General features: G+C 43.9%; 1 protein-coding gene across 1 annotated transcript in view; it reads left to right on the forward strand.

The window, feature by feature from the left end:
* Positions 1 to 22,505, forward strand: part of LOC130115388 (cytoplasmic dynein 2 heavy chain 1) — a 360,238-nt gene that overhangs the window by 207,841 nt on the left and 129,892 nt on the right. Inside the window, exon 82 of the mRNA XM_056283019.1 lies at positions 18,287 to 18,447. Within this exon, the coding sequence (XP_056138994.1) occupies positions 18,287 to 18,447 (161 nt within the window). The remainder of the gene's footprint in view (positions 1 to 18,286; positions 18,448 to 22,505) is intronic.

Here is a 22,505-nt window from a genome sequence, read left to right on the forward strand (position 1 = left end):
AATGCTGCAGTCATCACCCACTGATAGGATGGCAGCAAGTGACACACAAGGCGACGAGGATGGATTTGACTAATAGTGGCCTTCAGCAGGGGAAACGTGTGTGAAAGCACAGTTGATATAATGGCCTGCAGATCCCACTGCTTTAAGTCTTTCCTTTAAACACAGCCTACGCCTTCTGTCCCATATGGCCGCTGTCACTGTATGATGGAGGTGAGTGGTCTCAGAGCAGCAGAGAAGCACACTGCAGTGATTAATAAACACTCATTACTCCTCATTTGTCAGGTGTCACACATCTCATGTGCAAGCGCACACACACACACACACACACATGCATACATACATACATACATATACACACACACATCATAAGCTAATTCTGAGAGACAACACAGACAAAGCATAGATCTTCTTACACACACACACACACACACACACACACACACACACACACACACACACACACAGTGTAAAGAGCTGCTGAATGTGTGGTGATTTCTCTTCATTAGCCTCGCAGGTTGGTGGGGGGAGGATGGAGCAATATGATTGGTTGATTAGCCCCGTGGCGTTCGAGCAGATTGGATCTACTGTAGTCACAGAGCTCTCTCATTCACTCTTCTCTCACATGCCCTCCTCCCTCTCTCTGTCTTTCTGTCAGTTCTTCACATGCCCTCCCCCCCTTCTCTGTCAGTTCTTCTCTGGCTTTCCTTCTCTCTGGAAATGTATACGATTGCTAAATTACCAGTTTTGGTCATGCACTGCTTCTGTAATCGCTCTGCCGATGTCTTTTTTTTGTGCTTTTTTTAAAAAAATTCTCTCGAAAGTCAGTGTTGATCACTGATAATCCCACCTCAACTTCAACTGCGTTGTTCATTGAAATGTCTTCAGTATCTAAATTGCAGATACACATTGCAGATACACATGCAAGCAGAGAGATAGTGATTTATGCTTCCAGGTACTTGTAAGCGCAGTTGCCTGGTAAAGAAACACTAACTCAAAATACTGATGAATACATGCACCAAAACAGCTTGGGGTTTTGATTTGAAGGAGACACAGGTAGATGTGAAGCTCATGGAAAAAGTCATTAACAAAGCTTGTATGCTCTTTTTTTTGGGGGGGGGGGCGTTTTTCTGCTCTTTTTCTTCCCAATTGTATCGGTCAATTACGCTATTTTCCAAGCCATCCCGGTCACTGCTCCACCCCCTCTGCCTATCCGGGGAGGGCTGCAGACTACCACATGCCTCTTCCGATACATGTGGAGTCACCAGCCGCTTCTTTTCACCTCACAGTGAGGAGTTTCCCCAGGGGGACGTAGCGCGTGGGAGGGTCACGCTATTCCCTCCAGTTCCTCCTCCTCCCTGAACAGGTGCCCCGACTGACCAAAGGAGGTGCTAGTGCAGCGACCAGGACACACACTCACATCCGGCTTCCCACCCGCAGACACGGCCAATTGTGTCTGTAGGGATGCCCAACCAAGCTGGAGGTAACACGGGGATTCGAACCAGCGATCCCTGAGTTGGTAGGCAACGGAATAGACCGGTACGCTACCCGGACGCCCGGTATGCTGTTTTAAAGCCATTGATGAATTCAGTTCACATTCATCAGGTACGTGCAGTGCAGCCACTCCAAATCCCAGCTGTGGTAATGACATGGTACATTTCCCTTCACACCATGTTTTATATTCGTCCATTTCAGATGACATGAATCATTCATCTAACAAATGTTCAGCATACAGGTAGTAGAGTATGATCTATTTTGTTTATTTCCATCAAAAATCGTCAATAACTCAACCCCACCCCCCACCCAGGGCTCTCAGAAACACACTTATAAATGCTGTTCTGCCTTGGCGACAGTTTATCCTTTGAGGTAAATCCCTCCATCTGCCACTACAGATTTTCTCCTTTGCGAACAACTGCTTTGTGTTTTCAAAAACAAAAAAAAAACACATTTTCACATTCCACTCAAACAATGCATCTATACTGGCATTTATAAAGTAAGCTCCGGAGACTTCATTTGTCATGCACATTTCTGTCTGTTCTAATTCCACAGATGTTATCTTTGTTCGGGAATGTCTTCTCTCCATCTTTCCACCCTCTGCCTCGATGTCCTTGCTTTGAAAATGTCATTGGCCTTAAATACCACTCACAATGCGCACACACACACACACACACACGCACACACATGGTTATGAAAGATGCCTAATGAGCTCATTTATTTAGTCCAGATAATCCTCCTAATGGCATGTTGGCTTATGACAGCAATGTCTGGGACGTCCCTAATTGGTGTCAGGTGAAACTAATATTCACGCATTTCTGTGCCTTGTGTGTGTTTGTGTGTGTTTGAGAGAGAAATAGACACATTAATATATACTTCCTTGTATGTTTGCAATCATATACTAGTATGTGTGTGATCCTTTCTTTATCCTGGTGAATGCTAAATTCTTCTGTGTATGTGTGCCCGCTCTCGCACTTTTGTTTTTGGATTCCCCCCTTTTTCCTCCCCAATTGTACTTGGCCAATTACCCCACTCTTCCGAGCCATCCCGGTCGCTGCTCCACCCTTTCTGCCGATCCGGGGATGGCTGCAGACTACCACATGCCTCCTCCGATACATGTGGAGTCACCAGCTGCTTCTTTTCACCTGACAGTGAGGAGTTTCGCCAAGGGGGCGTAGCGTGTCGGAGGATCACACTATTCCCCTCAGTAACCCCCCCCCCCCGAATAGACACCCGACTGACCAGAGGAGGTGCTAGTGCAGCGACCAGGACACATACCCACATCTGGCTTCCCACCTGCAGACACGGCCAATTGTGTCTGTAGGGACGCCCGACCAAGCCAGAGGCAACACGGGGATTCGAACCGGCGATGCCCGTGTTGGTAGGCAACGGAATGGACTGTTACGCCACCCGGACGCCCTGTTCTCGCACTTCTGCTTCAACTTTAAAGCTGTGGAATGCAATGGCATTTTGTCACATGTACAGTGCCGAGAAAAAGTATTTGCTCCCTTCCTGATTCCCTCTATTTTCACGTAAAACCGAAGGAAGATATGGAGCACTCATTAAAGACAATGAAGCTGCAGCTACAGAGAAGAGCTCTAAGAAGGCAACAGAAATTAAAGAGCCAAGTAAAGCTGAACTCGAAAAGTTGTACAGCTCTCTGAACCAATGCAAGGTAAAGCCCGTCTGTCTTTCAGTCATTTTACCTTTTTCAGAGTCGTTTCTGTGCAAATCAAGAACTCAATCACAGACCTTTTCGATGAAAAGTTTACTACTCTGGAGTACAACGAGCTTCTCAAGGAGTGCCACAAAGTACAGCTGGACATCACAGACGAGGAAGTGACAGTTGTGGAAAGGGAAACAATTTCACAGTCAAAGGAGAGTGGCTTTTATAAACACAGAGCTGGAAGGGTTGGTGCATTGAAGTGTTATGCAGCTTGTCATACTGAGCCAGCCCAACCATCTCGGTCACTCATCAAGACTATAAGCTACCCAGATGTTTTTAAATTCAGCACAGCAGCTACAAGGCATGGATGTGACCACGAGGATCTTGCTATTTGTGAATATGAAAAGTTGATGAAACCTCTGCATAAGAATTTCAGGGTTTCAAAATGTGGCACATTTCTCAGCAGAAGCTACCCATTTCTCCATGCAACGCCATACTTCCTTTGTCCCTGTGACTGTTGTGGTGAGGGATGTGGGGAGGTTGAAATGCCCTTTTTTACTGAGGGCATAGATTTTGAATCATACGTTCAAAAGAAGTCTTCATGTTTGGAACGAGTTAGCTCAAAATAGGTATTGAAAAGGAACTACAGCTATTATTGTCAGGTTCAGCAGCAACTTCATACAGTCAGTTGTTCATATTGTGGCTTTGTTGTCGGTGCCTTGCAAGAAGATCAGGTGTTTCATCAGATTGTTCAGAAATATCCTCCTGCTTAAAGATGTCTCTAATTGGAAAGCTCGTTTCACTTAGTGGTGAAGCCTTTGCTTCCTCACTTTGCACATTTTCTTTCTCAACAGCCCGCTTTCGTCGTTCAGTTGCTCCATCACTTCGGGCCTGCATTTCATCTCTTTTGTCGTTCTGGGTTTCAAATTTGTCATGTCCAAGTTCTCAGCTCGGTACCCAGTCAGGATTCCATCTGTCCCACGGCTGTGCAGCTGCTCCGCTCAGAAAGTGCTCACCGCAAACACGATCATTTTTCAATATCTTTTCGGTCAGGCCATCTCGACTGATAGCAGCAAGCCGTAGCCTACGTCGCTCAGCTGACAGTTCCTCGGCTTGTTCTCCTTGGTGCCTAACGATTTTTGGAACACGACAAAACGATAAGTGTTTACATATGTGCTTACTATTATTATCACATTTGTAAATTAAACAGAATGAAGGCATGTCTGATTACGACGACGACGATTTTGCTGCTAAAGTGCAATTCGCCCACAGCGTTCTTATCCTCCAACATGGCCGACAATGATTTTTTTTCTGGTGACTTTTGGTCACGTGTTCGAAAACACACTATATATGGCTTACCTGTTAGATTTTGCTTTGTTTTCCCTGCACGAGCTCATGAATTATGTCTAATTGTGCCCTTTCCCTGTAATATTAGCGCTCTTGACACCCTACACACCCTAATTAGCCCTGTGATGGTCTTGCGGCTTGTCCAGGGTGTCTTTCTGCCTGCTGCCCAATGACTGCTGGGATAGGCTCCAGCATCCCTATGACCCTGAGAGCAGGATAAGCGGTGTGGTTAATGGATGGATGGATTTTGTGCTCTTAGTGCTGCCCCCCATGCAACCCTTTGATTTCTTTCAGTCCTCCCCCTCTTCTTTTTGCTCCCTTCATCATTCCACTTATTCTCATTCCCTCTGCTCCTGTCTCCATCTTGCCGCGCTTGCCAGCAGCTGCAGCCCTGTGTACGCCGCATCGTTGTCAGAAGTATGCATCGTAGTATACCGTATTGTGATTTAATAATTAATGTTGCATTTTGTTTTTCCCAGCTCGTGTTCATCTTGCCCGCCCCATTCATCTCCTTTCCTTCCTTCCCATTTTTTGGTTCCCTCAACACCCCCCCCCCACCACCACCACCGCCACCGAATCCACCCACCAGCTGGCCAGTGCACTGTGTACAGATCTCCCTCTTATTTTCATTCTCCCTTCCACCCCCCTGTTTTAGCTGCTGAATCTCTAGTTTTACTATGCATTTAGCCCCCCCCCCTTCCCCCCCCACATATACAAGTCTGTAATTTCTGCACCGTCGGCATCGGTCCACAAGCCCTAAATGCATTTCCGAAACCAGGCAGAATAATTATTCTTTTTCTGTCTTCTGTTATAGCCTGTGCAATTTTCCCCAAATGCTAACGCCTCCCCATCTCCTGACACTCCTTTAGTCCTGCAAATCCCTCTATACTAGTTCCTTCTCTGTATCAACCCCCCTCACCTCGTCTTTCTCCCCTCATCCATCCATCCAGCCTCTCTTGCTGCACTCCCATCTCCAAACACGCTTTTCCAACTTCTCCTCCCTGTCAGCATTCTTCCTGCCTTGCCTTCCATCCTCACTCCCCTGCTACTTTCATCCATTTATACTCTTCCTCTGCTCATCCGTCCATATCCTTAACTCCTTTACCAACCGTTCACCCTCTTCCTCTCCCACAAGAAAGTATCAGCCAATCTGAAACCGTACGTCTACAATATCTCTCACATGTCGTCTGTCCACATACTCCTCAGACCGGGTTTGCAATGACGGCCCCTGAATGCCCCCCCCCCTTCCCGGCCAATTATTCCTCATCTTGTACTTGCTTTGTTTTGTTGTTCTCTCTCTCTCTCTCTCTCTCTCTCTCTCTCTCTCTCTCTCTCTCTCTCTCCGTCTCTCTCTCTCGCTCTCTCTCTCTCTCTCTCTCTCTCTCTCTCTCTCTCTCTCTCTCTCTCTCTCGCTCTCGCTCTCTCTCCTCTCCCCCCATCATTTATCTCCTAATTTCCTGTCCCTGTAATTGTCTATTGATCTACGGTGTCCCCCCTCATCTGTCTCCTTCATATCTGCTTTCTTCCATTATTATATCAGTCATCTCATCCAATCACACCAAACTCCTACGTGTGGGTTAATAGCATGTTGATGCAGAGAAAGAGACACAGAGACACTCAAAACCAGAAATGCATAACACCGGACCATATGCATGGTGCATGTGTGCACAGTGAAAAAAGATTTGTTCTATCCAGTCAGCATGTGGTCGTGACCTGTTACTAAAATGTGATTTGCATCTATACAGATGTCTTCTTCGGCAGTCCATCGAACAATCTATACAGATAGTTAAAATATATAATCACACACCGGTGGTCTTTATTTTTGCGTTAACTTGTATTCTGATTGTCTGCGTCCTTTCCCCGTTGTGATTCAATTACGTTTTTCACGCTCACGGCAGAACCAGAAGCTTTTACAAATCTAATAGGAGGCAGCGGAAATGGCCTCCCCTTTTTTTGCCATGGTTGTATTTGCACATTGTGCGAATGTTGCCGCAGTGGCTTGATGATTAAAAAGGGACGATGACCGGAGGGGGACGCATTGTGCCAGGGCCCACTGGTAAATCAGAGTTGATGGAAAATTGTGGAGCAAGTCACGATGTATTGTTCTCAAATTTACCACAGAAAAAAGAAGTTATTCCTTCCCTGCCGGTGCACCCTATTGTTTCCCCTTGTGTGAACTGGAGAAACTAGTAGTTACTGCCCCATGTTGTTGTCCCATCCAACAGGCTGCGTTATCAGCCAGTCATCAATAAGAGCATATGGATTGATGATGCTCGCCTCCCCAGGGCTGTGCTTTTTCACTACCGCAAAAACCCTGCTAACATACACAGATTGCACTCAGACCCCACTGGCTCTTACTGAGACAGACGTGCTTCCGTGCTCTGCTGGGCCAAGTGTGTGCGTTCCTGTTCTTGGTTGTGACTTGTGGCGGGTTTCTAAGGTATTGAATAGTTGTTTTCTCCATTCATGTTTCTGGGAAATGTTTCAATGAAGGCAGATATCCAACATTTGTCATACTCTGTCTGTCTGTCTCTCTCTCTCGCTCTCTCTTTCATCTCATTGTCTCACGCTCTCTCTCTTGTCTCTCTGTCTCTCTCCCACTCTCTCGTCTCTCTGTCTCTCGCTCTCTCTCTCATCTCTGTCTCTCGTCTCGCTCTGTCTCTCACTCTCTCTTGTCTCTATCTCTCACTCTCTCTTGTCTCTCTGTCTCTCTCTCACTCCCTCACTCACTCTCTCGTCTGTCTCTCGCTCGCTCTCTCTCTCATCTCTGTCTCTCGTCTCTCTCTGTCTCTCGTCTCTCTCTCTGTCTCTGTCTCTCGTCTCCCTCTCTGTTTCATCTCTCTCATCTCTCACTCTCTCTTGTCTTGTTGTCTCTCTCTCTGTCTCGTCTCTCTCTGTCTCTCTGTCTCCCTCTCTGTCTCTTCTCTCTCTCTCTTGCCTCCCTCTCTGTCTCTCTCTCATCTCTGTCTCTCTCCTCTTTCTCTTCTCTTTCTCTTTGTCTCTGTCTCTCTCTCTCTGTCTGTCTGTCTCGCTCTCTGTCTCTCTTCTCACTGTCTCTCTGTCTCTCTGTCTCGCTCTATCACTCCCTCTCAATTCAATTCAAATTCAGAATGGCTTTATTGGCATGACGTAGCACTGTACACGTTGTCTCTCTCTGCCCCCCCCTTCCCCCGTCTATCTGTCCCTCTCTCCAATCGTCTCTGTCAATCAAAAACCACACAGATAAACACATGCAAGCATTTTAAAAACCCTTACTGGGTGTTAACCTTGGGGAAAGCAAAGTTACGCTGCTATGGACGTCAGCATCTCCTGTGTATGAATATTCATTAATGAATAAACAATGACTCAAGGCCAAACATCCCTTATGTTAAGCAGTTTCACTTCTGCTGTGCCCATTCTTCTCCACTTGCACTCATTCCCATCTTGTGTTTATGTACACAAGATGACAAACTGATGCAAAAGATATGTTTGTTTTTTCTTTTCTTTTTCATTTTCCTCCCATTCCAAGCTTGTTTTAACTAGTAAATATTGCAGGGCTCTGAGAGGCTCCATATGTTAGGCTTTTACTCAGCAGCATTTGCAAATATATATACATACATACACACATATATATATACTATATATATGTGTGTTTGTGTGTGTGTGTGTGTGTGTGTGTGTGTGTGTGTGTGTGTGTGTGTGTGTGTGTGTTTGTGTGTATATATAAAATCATTTTATTTAAAACATAAATCTTATCATTGCCATCTGAATCACCCAACGTCCCTCTTCTCCATTTTCCTCCCTCTTACTTTCCTCTCCCTCCCATTTCCTCTCCCTCTTTCTGTTTTTCGTCTGCTGATTAGAATATCTCTTTACTTGGAGTTCTAAATTATTTTGAGGAGATAATTATTTTTCTTTTGCTCTTTTCAACCTCTCACAACGTTGCCATGATTCCTAGTCTGCCATACGAGGTATATTTAATCAGGTACAGTCGACATCACGATTCAGCTAGCTATATTAATACAAGCCCTCATGGCGTAAAGTCTCAAACCTCTCCTGTAGAGCTGTGTAGTGAGACAGTGAGGTGGCACCTGTTTGAGAGGTGCTGCTCTAATGTTGACCATGTGCTCTGACCTCTGTGGAGGTGGTCTAGCTAAAAGTCAAGTTCTCCTTCAGGGCTGAATCTAGCATCAGAGAAAAATATGTTTTAAGAAAGAACGAAAGCCACTTCATTTTTGTCATTGTACAGTTGTTTGGTTACAATGAAATGTGTTCTCTTCATGTAACCCATCCTATTGTATAGGAACAGTGGGGCAGCTGCAGCACCTAGGGACCAACTCCAGTTCTTCTTTCCATTGTCTTAGTCAGGGACACAGACAGGAATATTAACCCTAACATGCATGTCTTTTTGATGGTGGGAGGAAACAGAAGCACCCGGAGGAAACCCACGCAAACATGGGGAGAACATGCAAACTCCACACAGAAAGGACCTGGGATGGCCTGGGGTTCAAACCCAGGACCTTCTTGCTGATATAATCGTTTATCGACCCCTCAATTCATCTACAGGTTTTCTTAATGAATTCTCTGAGCTATTGTCCTCTCTTGTTCTTAAAATTGATAGGGCCATTAAAGTTGGTGATTTTAACACCCATATTGATAATCCTTTTAACTAATTTTTCATAGATTTTTTTAAACATTTTTAAATCTTTTAACCTTGTGCAGCATGTCACTGGCCCCATACATAACCGTGGGCACACCCTTGATTTAGTTTTCACCCTGAACTTGTCTCTCAATTCCCTGAATAAGATTGATTTTGTCTCCGACCATAAATGTATTACCTTTGATGCTTCTTTACTACCTGCTACGCTACTCCAAAAATGTATAATTAACTCTTTGCATCTTTAATAAGCAGTCAGCAGCAACCTTTTCTAGTTATTTTCCAGTCTGACCAGCTGCCCTCCTCTCTTCGTCAACATTAATGACCGAGTTAGTTGGTTTAATGATTTGTGTACACCTGCACTTGATTTTTTGGCCCCATATACTTCCAGGGCTGTCCCAGTTATTAACACAACCCCTTGGATCAGTGAAAACATCCGTCAAAAAGAAGAGATTATAGGAAGGCTGAACTCAGATGGAAAAAAAAAACTGCTCTTGAAGTTCATCAACTCCATATGAAGGAGTTATTACCTAAATTGAATCAAACTATTAAATATTTGAGAGCTGCTTACCTCTCTGGCTTAATTGAGAGTAATAAACTTAACCCTAGGTTTCTGTTTAGTACTATCAATCAGCTTGTGAATCCCTCTCTTCCTACCATTTCCGCTCATTCTGCTAATGACTGTGAAAATTTCTTGTCTTTCTTTGCTGACAGGATCGGTGGTCTAAGGTTCATATTTTCCCCTACTGCCCCCCCACCCCTTTCAGCCATCTGATTTTAATGTCGGAATTTGCTCCCATATCTCTTCAGTTCCTTGTTAATACTGTAGACCTTATGCATCCCTCCTTCAGTCCCTGTGATATAGTTCCAACAAAATTTTTAAAATTTATCCTCCCTGGCTTAGGTCCCAGCCTGCTCTCTATCATCAACTGCTCAGTCACATCCGGGTCTGTACCCTACTACTTTAAAATTGCATGTGTTCAGCCCCTCCTCAAAAAAAAAAAAACCCTCTCTTGATCCTGCAAGGTTAGAGAATTATAGACCTGTTTCCAAACTTTCTTTCTTATCCAAAATCCTTGAAAAAAATTGTTGCAGGCCAAATCCTGCAGCTGGCTGGGCGTCGTAAAATTTTCGATAAATTTCAATCCGACTTTCATCACAAGCATAGTACTGAGACTTCATTACTAAGAGTGTCCAATGGCATTCTTATGCATGTTGACAAAGGTGAATACTCTATTCTTATTCTCCTAGATTAAACTGCTGCCTTTGATACCATCGATCATGCCATCGTACTTGATAGGTTGGAGAACTGGGTGGGCATTTTTGGTACAGCGTTAAATTTATTTCGCTCTTATCTGACTAACAGATATTTTAATGTTTGTATTAACAATCTTGTATCCTCATCAGCTCCCCTACTGTGTGGAGTCCCTCAGGGGTCTGTCCTTGGGCCAACCCACTTCTCTTTATACATGCTTCCTCTGGGTCATCTCCTCTCCTTCCCATTTTTTGGTTCCCTCAACAACCCCCCCCCCTCCGAATCCACCCACCAGCTGGCCCAGTGCACTGTGTACAGATCTCCCTCTTATTTTCATTCTCCCTTCCTACCCCGCTTTAGCTGCTGAATCTCTAGTTTTACTAGTGTTACTGGGTCATTTGTTTAGTCACTTTCAAGACATGTCATACCACTGTTAAGCCAATGATACTCAGATCTATTTCTCTGCCAAACCCAATAAACTGAATCAACTGTCCTCCCTCCATGATTGCTTAGCTGCCACCAAAGACTGGATTTCCCTTCATTTCTGCCATCTAAACCCTGGCAAAGCTGAAGTTCTCTCCAGTTCTCTCTGAGAACTTTGCCACTGCAGTTGATCAGTTTATTGGTCCACTTCATTCAAACATCAAACCTACTGCTAAAAATCTTGGTATCATCTTTGACCAGAATATGTATTTTGATCAACATGCTTGTCCAATCCTGTTTTCTTCAGCTATGAAATATTGCAAAGATCTGAAATATTTTGTCTTTTAAGGATATCGAAAAATTAATTCACACTTTCATTTTCTTCCGTCTAGATTAGTGTAACGCCCTCTACTCTGGTCTCAACCAAGCTACTTTAAATCGTCTACAGTTGGTTCAGAATGCAGCTGCTAGACTACTAACTCATACTAGCCGTAGGTGTCGTATTACCCCTATTCTTGCATCCCTCCATTGGCTTTCTGTAAAATTCAGAATAATCTATAAGATCTTATTGATTACATTTAAATCACTGCATGATCTTGGCCCCAGTTTCATTTCTGATCTTCTCACTCCTCATTCCACTTCCCAGCCACTCCGATCCTCAAACCTCTGTCTTTTATCCATCCCTCACTCCAGCTGCAAAACAAAAGGTGACCATGCCTTTGCAGTTTTAGCCCCAAGCCTCTGGAATAATCTTCCCCAACCCATTGGATTTGCCGAATCTCTGGATTGTTTTAAGTGGCTTCTAAAAACCCATCTTTTCAGGCAAGCCTTTTTATAGATTCCCACCCCTGACTTCTGTTTTGTTTCGTTTTTAGCTTGGTCTGTTACTCCCTATGCCATGTCTTTATATTCATTCAATTTATTTTATGTATTTATTCATATTTTGTGTATTGAGTGTAAAGCACTTTGTAACTATATGTTTTTAAAAGTGCTATATACATAACATTTTGCTTGCTTGCTGTCAGGCAACAGCGCTAACCACTGGGCCACGCGCCCGTAACATAAGAAAGCAGTTGTCCTCAGGAAGCACTCACTTATTTACAATGACATTTCCATTCCATCCTTTTATGTAGACCTTACATTTACTACCCTCAGATTATGTTGCTGCTAAATATTGGGGCATATTGAACAATTCAGTTCAATTCAAGATTTTGTTGCTGTTTAAAGATGTCTGATTTAGTCTATTACTGACCTTTTGCCAAAGTAAAGTACAGTATTCAGTTCTGTTACTGTAGTGGTTTGATAGGTTAATGCTCCACATTGCTTCCACATACAGGTACCTCTGTGTCTAAAGCACATGCTCTGTGTGTGACTCGAGCTCACGACGTTCACAGAGCAAATAATAAAAGCATGAGATGGAAGAATGTGGGAGTATAGATGACCACTGTTTTCACTGTCTCAGAATAGCTCTTATAAACAACATTTTGGCATGATTAATTTGTTCAACACTTGAATTAACCCCAGCTCCCTAAAACTGTCTGGTGCAGCATTAATATAGACATTTCCCCTAATGTTAAACGTTAGTTCAAGCGTTTTGATTATGGAAGTGAAAATAAAGTCCCAGAGAAACGGGAGATAGAAAGGGAGTGAGACTGGCGGGGTAAGAAAGAGCTTTGGTGGGTGAGTCCTGCGACTGACTTGCTTCTTACTGATGGCAGAGACTGCCCTTACTGAAACCCGGTGTCAGCTGTTGTGCAGCTGCTACAGATTGCTAATAATAATACTGGCTCATTGAGCATGACACTGCACTCTTACTCTGTGTGTGTGTGTGTGTGTGTGTGTGTGTGTGTGTGTGTGTGTGTGTGTGTGTGTGTGTGTGTGTGTGTGTGTGTGTGTGTGTGTGTGTGTGTGTGTGTGTGTGTGTGTGTGTGTCCTTCATTTTCCTGTACTTTGTCCATGTGTGAGAACAGGAACCTGCCTGTGAGTGTTTGTATGATTGTACCATGTTTTTCTATCCTAATGGGGACCACGATAGAAAAACCAGAAACCACCTACCTTGTGGGGCCATTTTATGGGGCCCTACAAGTAAAAGGGTCTATTTTAGGGTTAGGACTTGGTTTTAGGGTTAAGGTTAAGATTAGGGTTAGGTTAAGGTTAGGGTAAGGGTTAGGGTTAGACATGTAGTTTGCGTGGCCAAGGTTAGGGTTAAGGGCTAGGAAATGAATTTAGTAAATGAGGGGGGCCCCACAAGTATAGATTTGTGAGTGTGTGTGTGTGTGTGTGTGTGTGCGTGCGTGCGTGCACATTGGCTGACCAGATACGTTTGTCCATCATTCTGTCTTTGTGTCCTTTTGCCTGAGCTTTTCAGATGCGTGTGAGTGCGTTTCCATTTGAGCCGGTTCCCAGAGAGCTGCGGTGTCACTGCTTTGTCACGCCACTTGTTTGTCCCCAGGCTGCTCTAAAGAAACTCCCGTGATAAGACGGGTGGGCCACTGGCAGCTAGAACGCCAAGTGACAAGACTGCAGTGTTTAAGGGAGTTTGTCCGTTGATGTGCGTGTGTGTGTGTGCGTGTGTGTGTGCGTGTGTGAGTGTGTGAGTGTAAGAGAGAGAGAGAGAGAGCGGGAACAAGATACAAATGGAGACAGACAATAGGGGAAAAAAGGAAGTATGTGTGTGTATGTATTTGTGTGTTTGGCAGTAAGTCAGTATGCTAATGAGGCATGGTCTGTAATCCTCTTACAGCTAATCTTACTCAGTCCCCACCCCCCACCCACCACCCACCCAGTCCAGGCCTGGGCACCACTTGCACACACACACACACACACTCATACACTTGCTTGCTCACTCTAGTTCTCGGTTAGAAACACACAGCCTAAAGTATTTTCACGCACACACTCACACACTGTACGTCTTGTTTTTGCTCTGATTTTCTCTTTTTCTTTCTCCTGTCCGTCCTTTCTCTCTATCTCTCGCGGTCCAGCCACTGCAGGACATTATTCTGTGGTGTAAAGGATCAATTAACATTTAAATGCAAATGTACTGAGTCAATAAAAAGTGATTCTGGTTTTAATGAAAAAGCATACAACCTACCTACCTTGTACAGTTGTGTGTGCGTGTGTATGTGTGCGTACGTGTGCAAAGGGCATGGCCTTGCTTGTTAAGGTGTACCTTTTTCCTGTTTCCTCCAGTAGGGAGTGTTTTTGACCATGGGGAGATCACGGGGATCTTTTTTTCTTTGCTCCTCTCTGCACTGGATGTGTGTCAGAAGCCAAGGTGAACTTTGCTATTCACAGTCAGAGAATGCTCGCTTGCAGCTTGAATACTGATTACCTGCACACGTCACAAGTATTTGTGTGTGTATGTGTGTGTGTGTGCGTGCCATTAATTCTCCCTCCCTGCAGTCGGACATCTCAAGCCATGCAGTCATATGACTATTTTTCTTAGTGTTGCCATGACGATGCAGTAAAAGGCCATTCTCAGATATTTCCTCTGGAGACCTTTGTGTGCGTGTCCTTTTTTGTGTCTCTTTTTAGATATGTGTGCACCAATACAGCAGATTGCATTTTGCGACAGAGACCAAAAAAATGTGAAGGATGTGTCAATTGTGTTGGTAAAAAATAGAACACTGTTACCGGAGTGTAAATCCGGAGGGTGTGCTCCAATTATCGGGGTGTCACACTGCTCAGTCTCCCCGGGAAGTCTACTCAAGGGTGTTGGAAAGGAGGCTCTGACCGTGTGTGCATGTATTTTCACCTCGGATCCAACAGGAACAATGCGATTACAACGGACCAGCTCTTTACCCTTGCGGAAGTGCTAAGGGAGGCATGGGAGTTTGACCAGCCAGTCTACATGTGTTTTGTGGACTTGTAGAAGGCTTATGACCATGTACCCTGGGGAACTCGGGGGGGTACTGCGGGAGTATGGGGTACCGGGGCAGTTGCTACAAGCCAACCGCTCCTTGTATAGACAAAGTGAGAGCTGTGTCCGCATTCTCGGCACAAAGTCAAACACATTTTTGGTGGGTGTCGGACTCAGCCAAGGTTGTACCTTGTCTCCGATTCTGTTTCTGATATTCATTGACAGGATCTCAAGGCGCAGCCAAGATGAGGAAGCTGTCCATTTTGGGAAGCTCAGAATTGCATCTCTGCTCTTCGCAGATGATGTGGTTTTGTTGGCTTCATCAGAACATGACCACCAGCACGCACTGGGGCAGTTTGTAGCTGAATGTGAAATGGCCAGGATAGGAGTCAGCACCTCCAAATTTGAGGCCATGGTTCTCTACTGGAAAATGGTGGATTGCTCCCTCCAGGTTGGGGATGAGTTGTTGCCTCAAGTGAAGGAGTTCAAGTATCTCTGGGTCTTGTTCACAAGTGAGGATAGGGATGGAGTGGGAGATTGACAGGCAGATTGGTGCAGCATTAGCAGTAATGCAGACATTGTACCAGACTGTTGTGGCGAAGAGGGAGCTGAGCCAGAAGGCAAAGCTCTCTATTTACCAGTAAATCTTCATTCCAACCCTCACCTATGGTCACGAGCTTTGGGTAGTGACTGAAAGGGTGAGATTTTGGATACAAGTGGCTGAAATGAGTTTCCGGTTACACTTTACTTCAGGGGGTCGGAAATTACCTAGTAATTTCCTAGTAATGAGTTGGTAATTGTTACGTAACTTCTTAGAAATAAGGTGAAATTACCTTGTAATTTGGGTTAGGGTTAGGGAGGGTTAGGTTTAGGGTTAGGGTTAGCTGTAAAATTACCTGTAAAAATTACCACCTTTTTGCTAGGAAATTACAAGTTAATTTCAACCTTATTTCTAAGAAATGACATGATAATTACCACCTTATTACAAGGAAATTACTAGGTAATTTCTGACTCCCGAAAATAAAGTGTTACCGAGTTTCCTCCATAGGGTGTCTGGGCTCAGCCTTAGAGATAGGCTGAGGAGCTCGGAAATCCGAAGGGAGCTTGGAGTAGAGCCGCTGCTCCTGCATGTTGAAAGGAGCCAATTGAAGTGGTTCGGGCATCTAATTAGGATGCCTCCCGGGCGCCTTCCTTTGGAGGTTTTCCGGGCACTGGGAGGAGACCCCAGGGTAGACCCAGAACTCGCTGGAAGGACTACATGTCCAGTCTGGCCTGGGAACATCTTGGGATCCCCCAGGAGGAGCTGGAGGGCGTTGCTGGGAGATGTATGTCAGGACTGCCCTACTTAGCTTGCTGCCACTGTGACCCGACCCCAGAGTAGCAGCTGATGATGAGATGAGACCAGCACACTGTCAATATAACCTTTATCTAACCAAGAAGTCCCTTGAGACTAAAAATCTCTTTTGAAGAAGACCTGGCCGGAATAGTTTCAAGGTGCCAAGAATTTTAAGAGAAAGCAAGTTAAAACACACAAGCATTATGGACAGCAGAAACATAATACAGAACCCAGCTTACACAAAGCAGTTAAACTCTTCAGTAACTGAATTTTTCAGCAAGGCTTTGAACTCACCCAGAGAGACAAGTTCATTAAGCTGCAGACTATTCTGAAAGTTATTCCAAGACCAGGGTCCAAAATAAGGCTGTTCTACCAAGTTTAAAACAGGTCTGTTACTCAATAGGGCAGTCGTTGAGTGAAGCCACACTGATAGCTGGTGGAAGGTGACAGGAAACCCCAAAGATATAAAGGGAGTTTACCCAAAATTGCTTTCTACAGGAAAATATACAAGTGATATCGTCACCACAAGCTTAATGATGACCGTTTGTGTGTTGTGGGTCAATGTTTGTGCATATATGTGAGGGAGAAAATGAATAGTTTGATATTGATATGCAGTATTTGATCCATCATTATGGAAGCAAAAGTAGTTTTGCGTATGAGCACAGTTCATATAGATAACACAGCTCCTCAAGCCATGCAAGCGGTGTGTGTGTGTGTGTGTGTGTGTGTGTGTGTGTGTGTGTGTGTGTGTGTGTGTGTGTGTGTGTTTCTGTTTAGTCATATCTGATTCTTGAGCCAACATATTCCAACAAGTTAAGAGTTTAATCACCAATGAGAGAATTCACAACTACAAACACATACACATTGGTTTTGTCTGTAGTTGTGAGGACCTTCATTGACTGCATTCATTCCCTAATCCCTAACCCCCACCTTAACCATCAGCATTATTTGCCAAACCTTAACCTTTGCCCTAACCTTGACCTAAAACTAGTTCCAACTTTAACTCTAAACCCAAATCCTAATTTTATTTTTTCTAAAAAAAATAGACCCTTGAAATGGTGAGGACTGGCCAGAATGTCCTCACTTTTCAAAAATGTCCCCATTCTTATGGTTAAAAACTCAACGTGGGGCATCTGGGTAGCGTAGCGGTCTATTCCATTGCCTACCAACACAGGGATCACCATATCGAATCCCCGTGTTACCTGCGGTTTGGTTGGGTGTCCCTATAGACACAATTGGCTGTGTCTGCTGATGGGAAGCCGGATGTGGATATGTGTCCTGGTCGCTGCACTAGTACCTCCTCTGGTTGTTCGGGGCGCCTGTTCGGGAGGGAGAGTGAACTGGGGGGGAATAGCGTGATCCTCCCATGGTGCTACATCCCCCTGGTAAAACTTCTCACTGTCAGTTGGAAAGAAGCGGCTGGTGACTCCACATGTGTCGGAGGAGGCATGTGGTAGTCTGCAGCCCTCCCCGGATCAGCAGAGGGGGTGGAGCAAAGCTCAGGACGATTTGGAAAAGTGGTGTCATTGGCCAAGTACAATTGGGGTGAAAAAGGAAACCCCCCCCGCCCCCCCCAAAAAAAATCAAACTGAAGCTGGTGCCCACAAATATAGCTGAACGAGAACACACCCCCAGCCCGAGTCTGGTTTCTAAACATCAGGGGGCTGACATGTTTCTAAGTGGCACATGGTGATTACTGCTGCATACCTACCATTCAGTATGCACAGTGCATCACCCCTCTAATCTTCCTCACTCTGTTTTTTGCTTTTTCAGCCCCCCCACACACACCTCTTCTGTCTTTCTGCTCTCCACCCTGCATTTGTCATCAGCTTCCACCCTACTGTCTACCCCTCGATTCGGTCCACACCTCCGCCCACCCCATTCACCACTTTTTCTTTCCTTCCAAAGTCCCCTCCCTACTACCCCTCTTCCCTGTTGCTTATGTTTCGTCCTTCAACACAACATTAAACTACTCTCTCCCTCCATCTTTTCCACCATTATATGCTGTAACCCCTCCCCACTGACCCTCCCCCACACACACACATGTCCAGATGAGGTATGTACAGCTCTGAACATGCACCAAGTCTACAGTGACACATTAGCCCAGTTCAAGCAGTTTCCCTCCTAATACACATTTAAACTCTCTCTCTCTCTCTCTCTCTCTCTCTCTCTCTCTCTCTCTCTCTCTCTCTCTCTCTCTCTCTCTCTCTCTCCCACTCCCTTTTCCTCTTCTATCTCATCTCTCCTCATCCTCCACCACCTCCGCTCTGCAGGTATCAAGGAGCTGTCCCCACCTCCTCTCAATTTGCGGCGTCTCTACAGCGAGACGGTAGAATGGGAGCCCGTGTTGATCATCATCTCTCCCGGGGCAGACCCCTCCCAGGAACTGACAGAGCTAGCTACAGAAACTGTGGGGAGAGACCGCTACCATGAGGTAGAGGATAGCTGCACTAAGTGGGACAGGCCATTGAGAATTTGTACTTAAAGTGTTTTTTGTTAATGTCAATTTCGTTCTCTCTTTCTGTCTTTCATTCTTTTAAGAGAATAGCAGGATCAGATCGACAATTTGCCCTGCTCCTGAACAGGCAAAAAAATAGTTTTTTGGATTCACTATTCCACAGTTTATGGAATATTAATTTGAAGCAAACTTTTGAGAAAAAGCTTCCCATCATGGCCTCTGAATGTGCACCATTTTTCTTTTTGCCATGCACGTAGGACAGTGTTAAGAAAAGGTTCAGCTAATGAAAAGGGCTGCAATCTATCAGCTATTTGGCTGCTTTTATAAAATATTAACCATTATCTTTAACAATGAGAATGATGTTTAAACAGCAATGGGGATTATCTTATCCCTTAGCTTTGAAACAGCCTGGCAAGCATTAGTGAATCTATATACTTTATATTTTTAATGTGGTATTGGAAATATGCAATCAGTAACATGTGCTATTAATGACACCACCATCAGCAACCAAATTTAAACTTCTGTAACCATTTGCGTGACGGTGGTCCTCAAAATTACACAGCTAGCGTCAACGCTAGTAAGATTTCACAATTTTGCAAGCTACCTAACATAGAGATCCCACAGAAGTGTCAAGTGAAGAGGTAATGGTGTTGTAAAACAATATTAATACATTTTCTAACAATATTTATAACATACCTTATGAAACTGTTAGATATTTGTAACATCTATATATATATATATAGTATATATATATCATGGGGCAGCACGGTGGCACAGTGGTTAAGCATGGTTGCCGTCACCTCACAGCAGGAAGGTACTGGGTTTGAGTCCCGGGGTAATCCAACCTTGGGGGTTGTCCCAGGTCATCCTCTGTGTGAAGTTTGCATATTCTCCCCGTGTCTGCGTGGGTTTCCTCCAGGTGTGCCGGTTTCCTCCCACAGTCCAAAAACATGTAGGTCAGGTGAATCAGCCGTACTAAATTGTCTGTAGGTGTGAATGTGTGTGTGTATGTGTGTGGGCCCTGTGATGGACTGGCAGGGTGTCTCCCTGCCTGCCACCCATTGACTGATGGGATAGTCTCCAGCGTCCCCGTGACCCTGAGAGCAGGATAAGCGGTTTGGATAATGGATGGGTGTTTTATATATATATATATAGAGGAAAAAAAACTTTGAATACATAGCAGTACAAGCTTGTTTCGTGCGTCGCACACTCATTAGCAGCTGGTGAATGCACGACACATGAAACAAGCATGTACTGCTATGTATTCAAAGTTTTTTTCCTACATCTACATTGATATTCCGCTCCTCATTTGTTTTGATGGTTTCCGGAAGAAAAAAAAACGCTTAAAAAATATATGTGTGTATATATTTATATATATTATGCCTTTATAGTCACCAAGTTTACGGCCTCTTTCAAAAGCAATACCTATATTTATTTTACTTTATAAAGTTGAATGAAAAAGCAAAAAATGAAGAGGATGAAAAGGCTTTTTGGATTTTTAAAAAAAATCTGTTTATTGGGTTTTGCAATTTTTTCAAACAACACAAACAAACAAACAATGAATGAATGAATGAACGAACGAATCAACAAACAAACAGTCAAGTATATGTATCCCCTCCCTCTTTCCCTTCCAACCCCAGAGCAGAAATAAATAGGAAGAAAAAAAAGTAGTACAGGTGACAATCAAATCAAAGACAGAATTTCATTCAGTCATGCTATTACAGTAACAATAGGGTTCCTGCAGTACATGCATGGACCCCTAAAGAAAAAGAAAAGGGGGAAAAACAAAAACAACACGGTGTGTGCATGCGAGTGTATATGTATGCAGAACATTCCATCTAACCTTCTGTGGCTTTAGCATCCCCATCCTCTGGAGCAACTGTTAATTTCTTTACATAGTCCAGAAAAGGTGACCATGTTTTTCAAAGTTTCTCAGTGAACCTTTCAGGGAAAATATATTCTTCTCTAACTTGATGTAGTATAACACATCATAAATGAAAACATGTATTGCCACCTACCCATCTACTGTGGGTAGGTGGCAATACATGTTTTCATTTATGAAGTATTAGATGTCTAGCTAAAAGAGAGGTGAAAGACATAATTCTGTTAAGATACAGGGGAGTGTTAGTCCTGGGGGGAATGCCAAACAGGGCCATAAGAGGATCAGGTGGAACATCCACACCAGATATATATCCCCAAAGGATTTTAAATGTCTGTCCAGAATTCAGATAAGTGAGGACACGTCCAAAACATGTGAGTCAGGTCTGTAGGTGATTGTCCACAATGGTTATATGCATCACTTGTACCAGGAAATATGCTTGCTAGTCTAGCATCAGTATAATGAATGTGATGTAAGCTCTTACATTGTATAAGACTATGTCTACCTAGTACATATTGAGGCGGTATGAACTAGCCCCAACACGGTGTCCCACGTCACCATCCATCAGCTCCACACCCAAATTCTGCTCCCAAGCAACTTTAAATTGGTTAAGAGTCTCGGGCGTAATGGAATCTAATTCACTACATAGAACTGAAATTAGACTCTTTACTTTGGGGTTCAAAGAGAGAACGGAATCAATTTCAGAATGAGTAGGATGGCTTGGAAATTCTGGAAATTGCTTTTGTTAGAAATGTCTAACCTGGAAATAGTGAAATAGATGAGATCTAGGCAAACTGAATCTTTCAGACAGGTCTGAAAATGATGAGAAAGGTCCTTTGCTGTACAATTTTTGGACTGTTTTGATTCCCTTGTCAAACCAGGTTTGGAAGGTGAGATCAATACATGATGGTTTAAACAAGTGGTTACGACATATTGGGGAATGAGAGGATGGTTCGTTAAGACCAAAGTGCCTCCTGAATTGCTTCCAAATCTTTATAGTGTGCATAACAGTGGGCATAGAGCTGATGACAGAGACAAGCGGTAAGCCTGAACATATTAAAGAATAAAGAGACTGCTTGGAAGAGGACATCTCCATTTGCGCCCAAAGAGGAGTGTTCTCTAGGTTGGTCCAGTAGAGAAGCTTCTGAATATTACATGCCCATTAGTAATTAAGAAAATTTGGAAGGGCCATCCCACATTTCGACTTGGGCCATTGGAGATATACTTTCTTAATGTGCCGTGGTTTGTTTCCCCATAGAAAAGAGGATATAGTCGGGTGTAATTTTGTGAAGAAGCTTTTCCTAATAAATACTGGGATATGTTAGAAGAGGTATAAGAATATGGGTAGGACAACCATTCTGATGAGGTTAATACAGGCAGCCAGTAGTAGGGGCAGAGTGGACCAATGGCTAAAATCTTTTCTACAGCCTTCTAATAAAGGTAGGACATTTTCCTTGAAAATATGAGGGAATGATTTAGTGATGAAAATACCCAAGTATTTAAACCCACTATCCCTCCATTTAAAAGGAAAGAGTGAATGAGGCATTCTTGTGGCAATTGGGTTTATAGGAAAAAGTTGGCTTTTCTGAAAATGCAGTTTATACCCTGAAAATCTGCCAAACTGCTCCAGTATAGACATAATAATAGCAGTGGAAGAGGTTGGATTAGATATATACAAGAGTAAGTCATCTGCGTACAAGGACACTTTGTGGGTGATCCCACCTCTCGTAATACCCTCAAACCCTGCTGCACTACGAAGCCAAATAGCTAAGGTTTCAATGGCAATCACAAATAGCAGTGGGGATAGAGGGCAACCTTTTTTCGTGCCACGTTTGAGAGGAAAGAAAAGTGAGTGCAAATCATTGGCAATAATTGAAGCTACAGGGGCTGAATATAAAAGTTTAATCTACAAAATAAAATCTTTACTGAACCCCATTTTTTCCCAGAACAAAAAGGACGAATTTGGGAGATTCAGGGGTTGGTGTATGAATTATGTCAAGCAATCGCCTTGTGTTAAAGAAAGAATGCCTTCCCTGGATAAACCCTGTTTGGTCAGTCGATATCAGGCCTGGGACCACTTTTCGGAGATAGTTATAAAGGACTTTGGCTAAAATCTTTTGGTCTCCATTCAGACGTGAGATTGGTCTCCTGCTGC

The sequence above is a fragment of the Lampris incognitus genome, chromosome 7 (assembly GCF_029633865.1).
Source record: "Lampris incognitus isolate fLamInc1 chromosome 7, fLamInc1.hap2, whole genome shotgun sequence".
Lineage (NCBI taxonomy): Eukaryota > Metazoa > Chordata > Actinopteri > Lampriformes > Lampridae > Lampris > Lampris incognitus.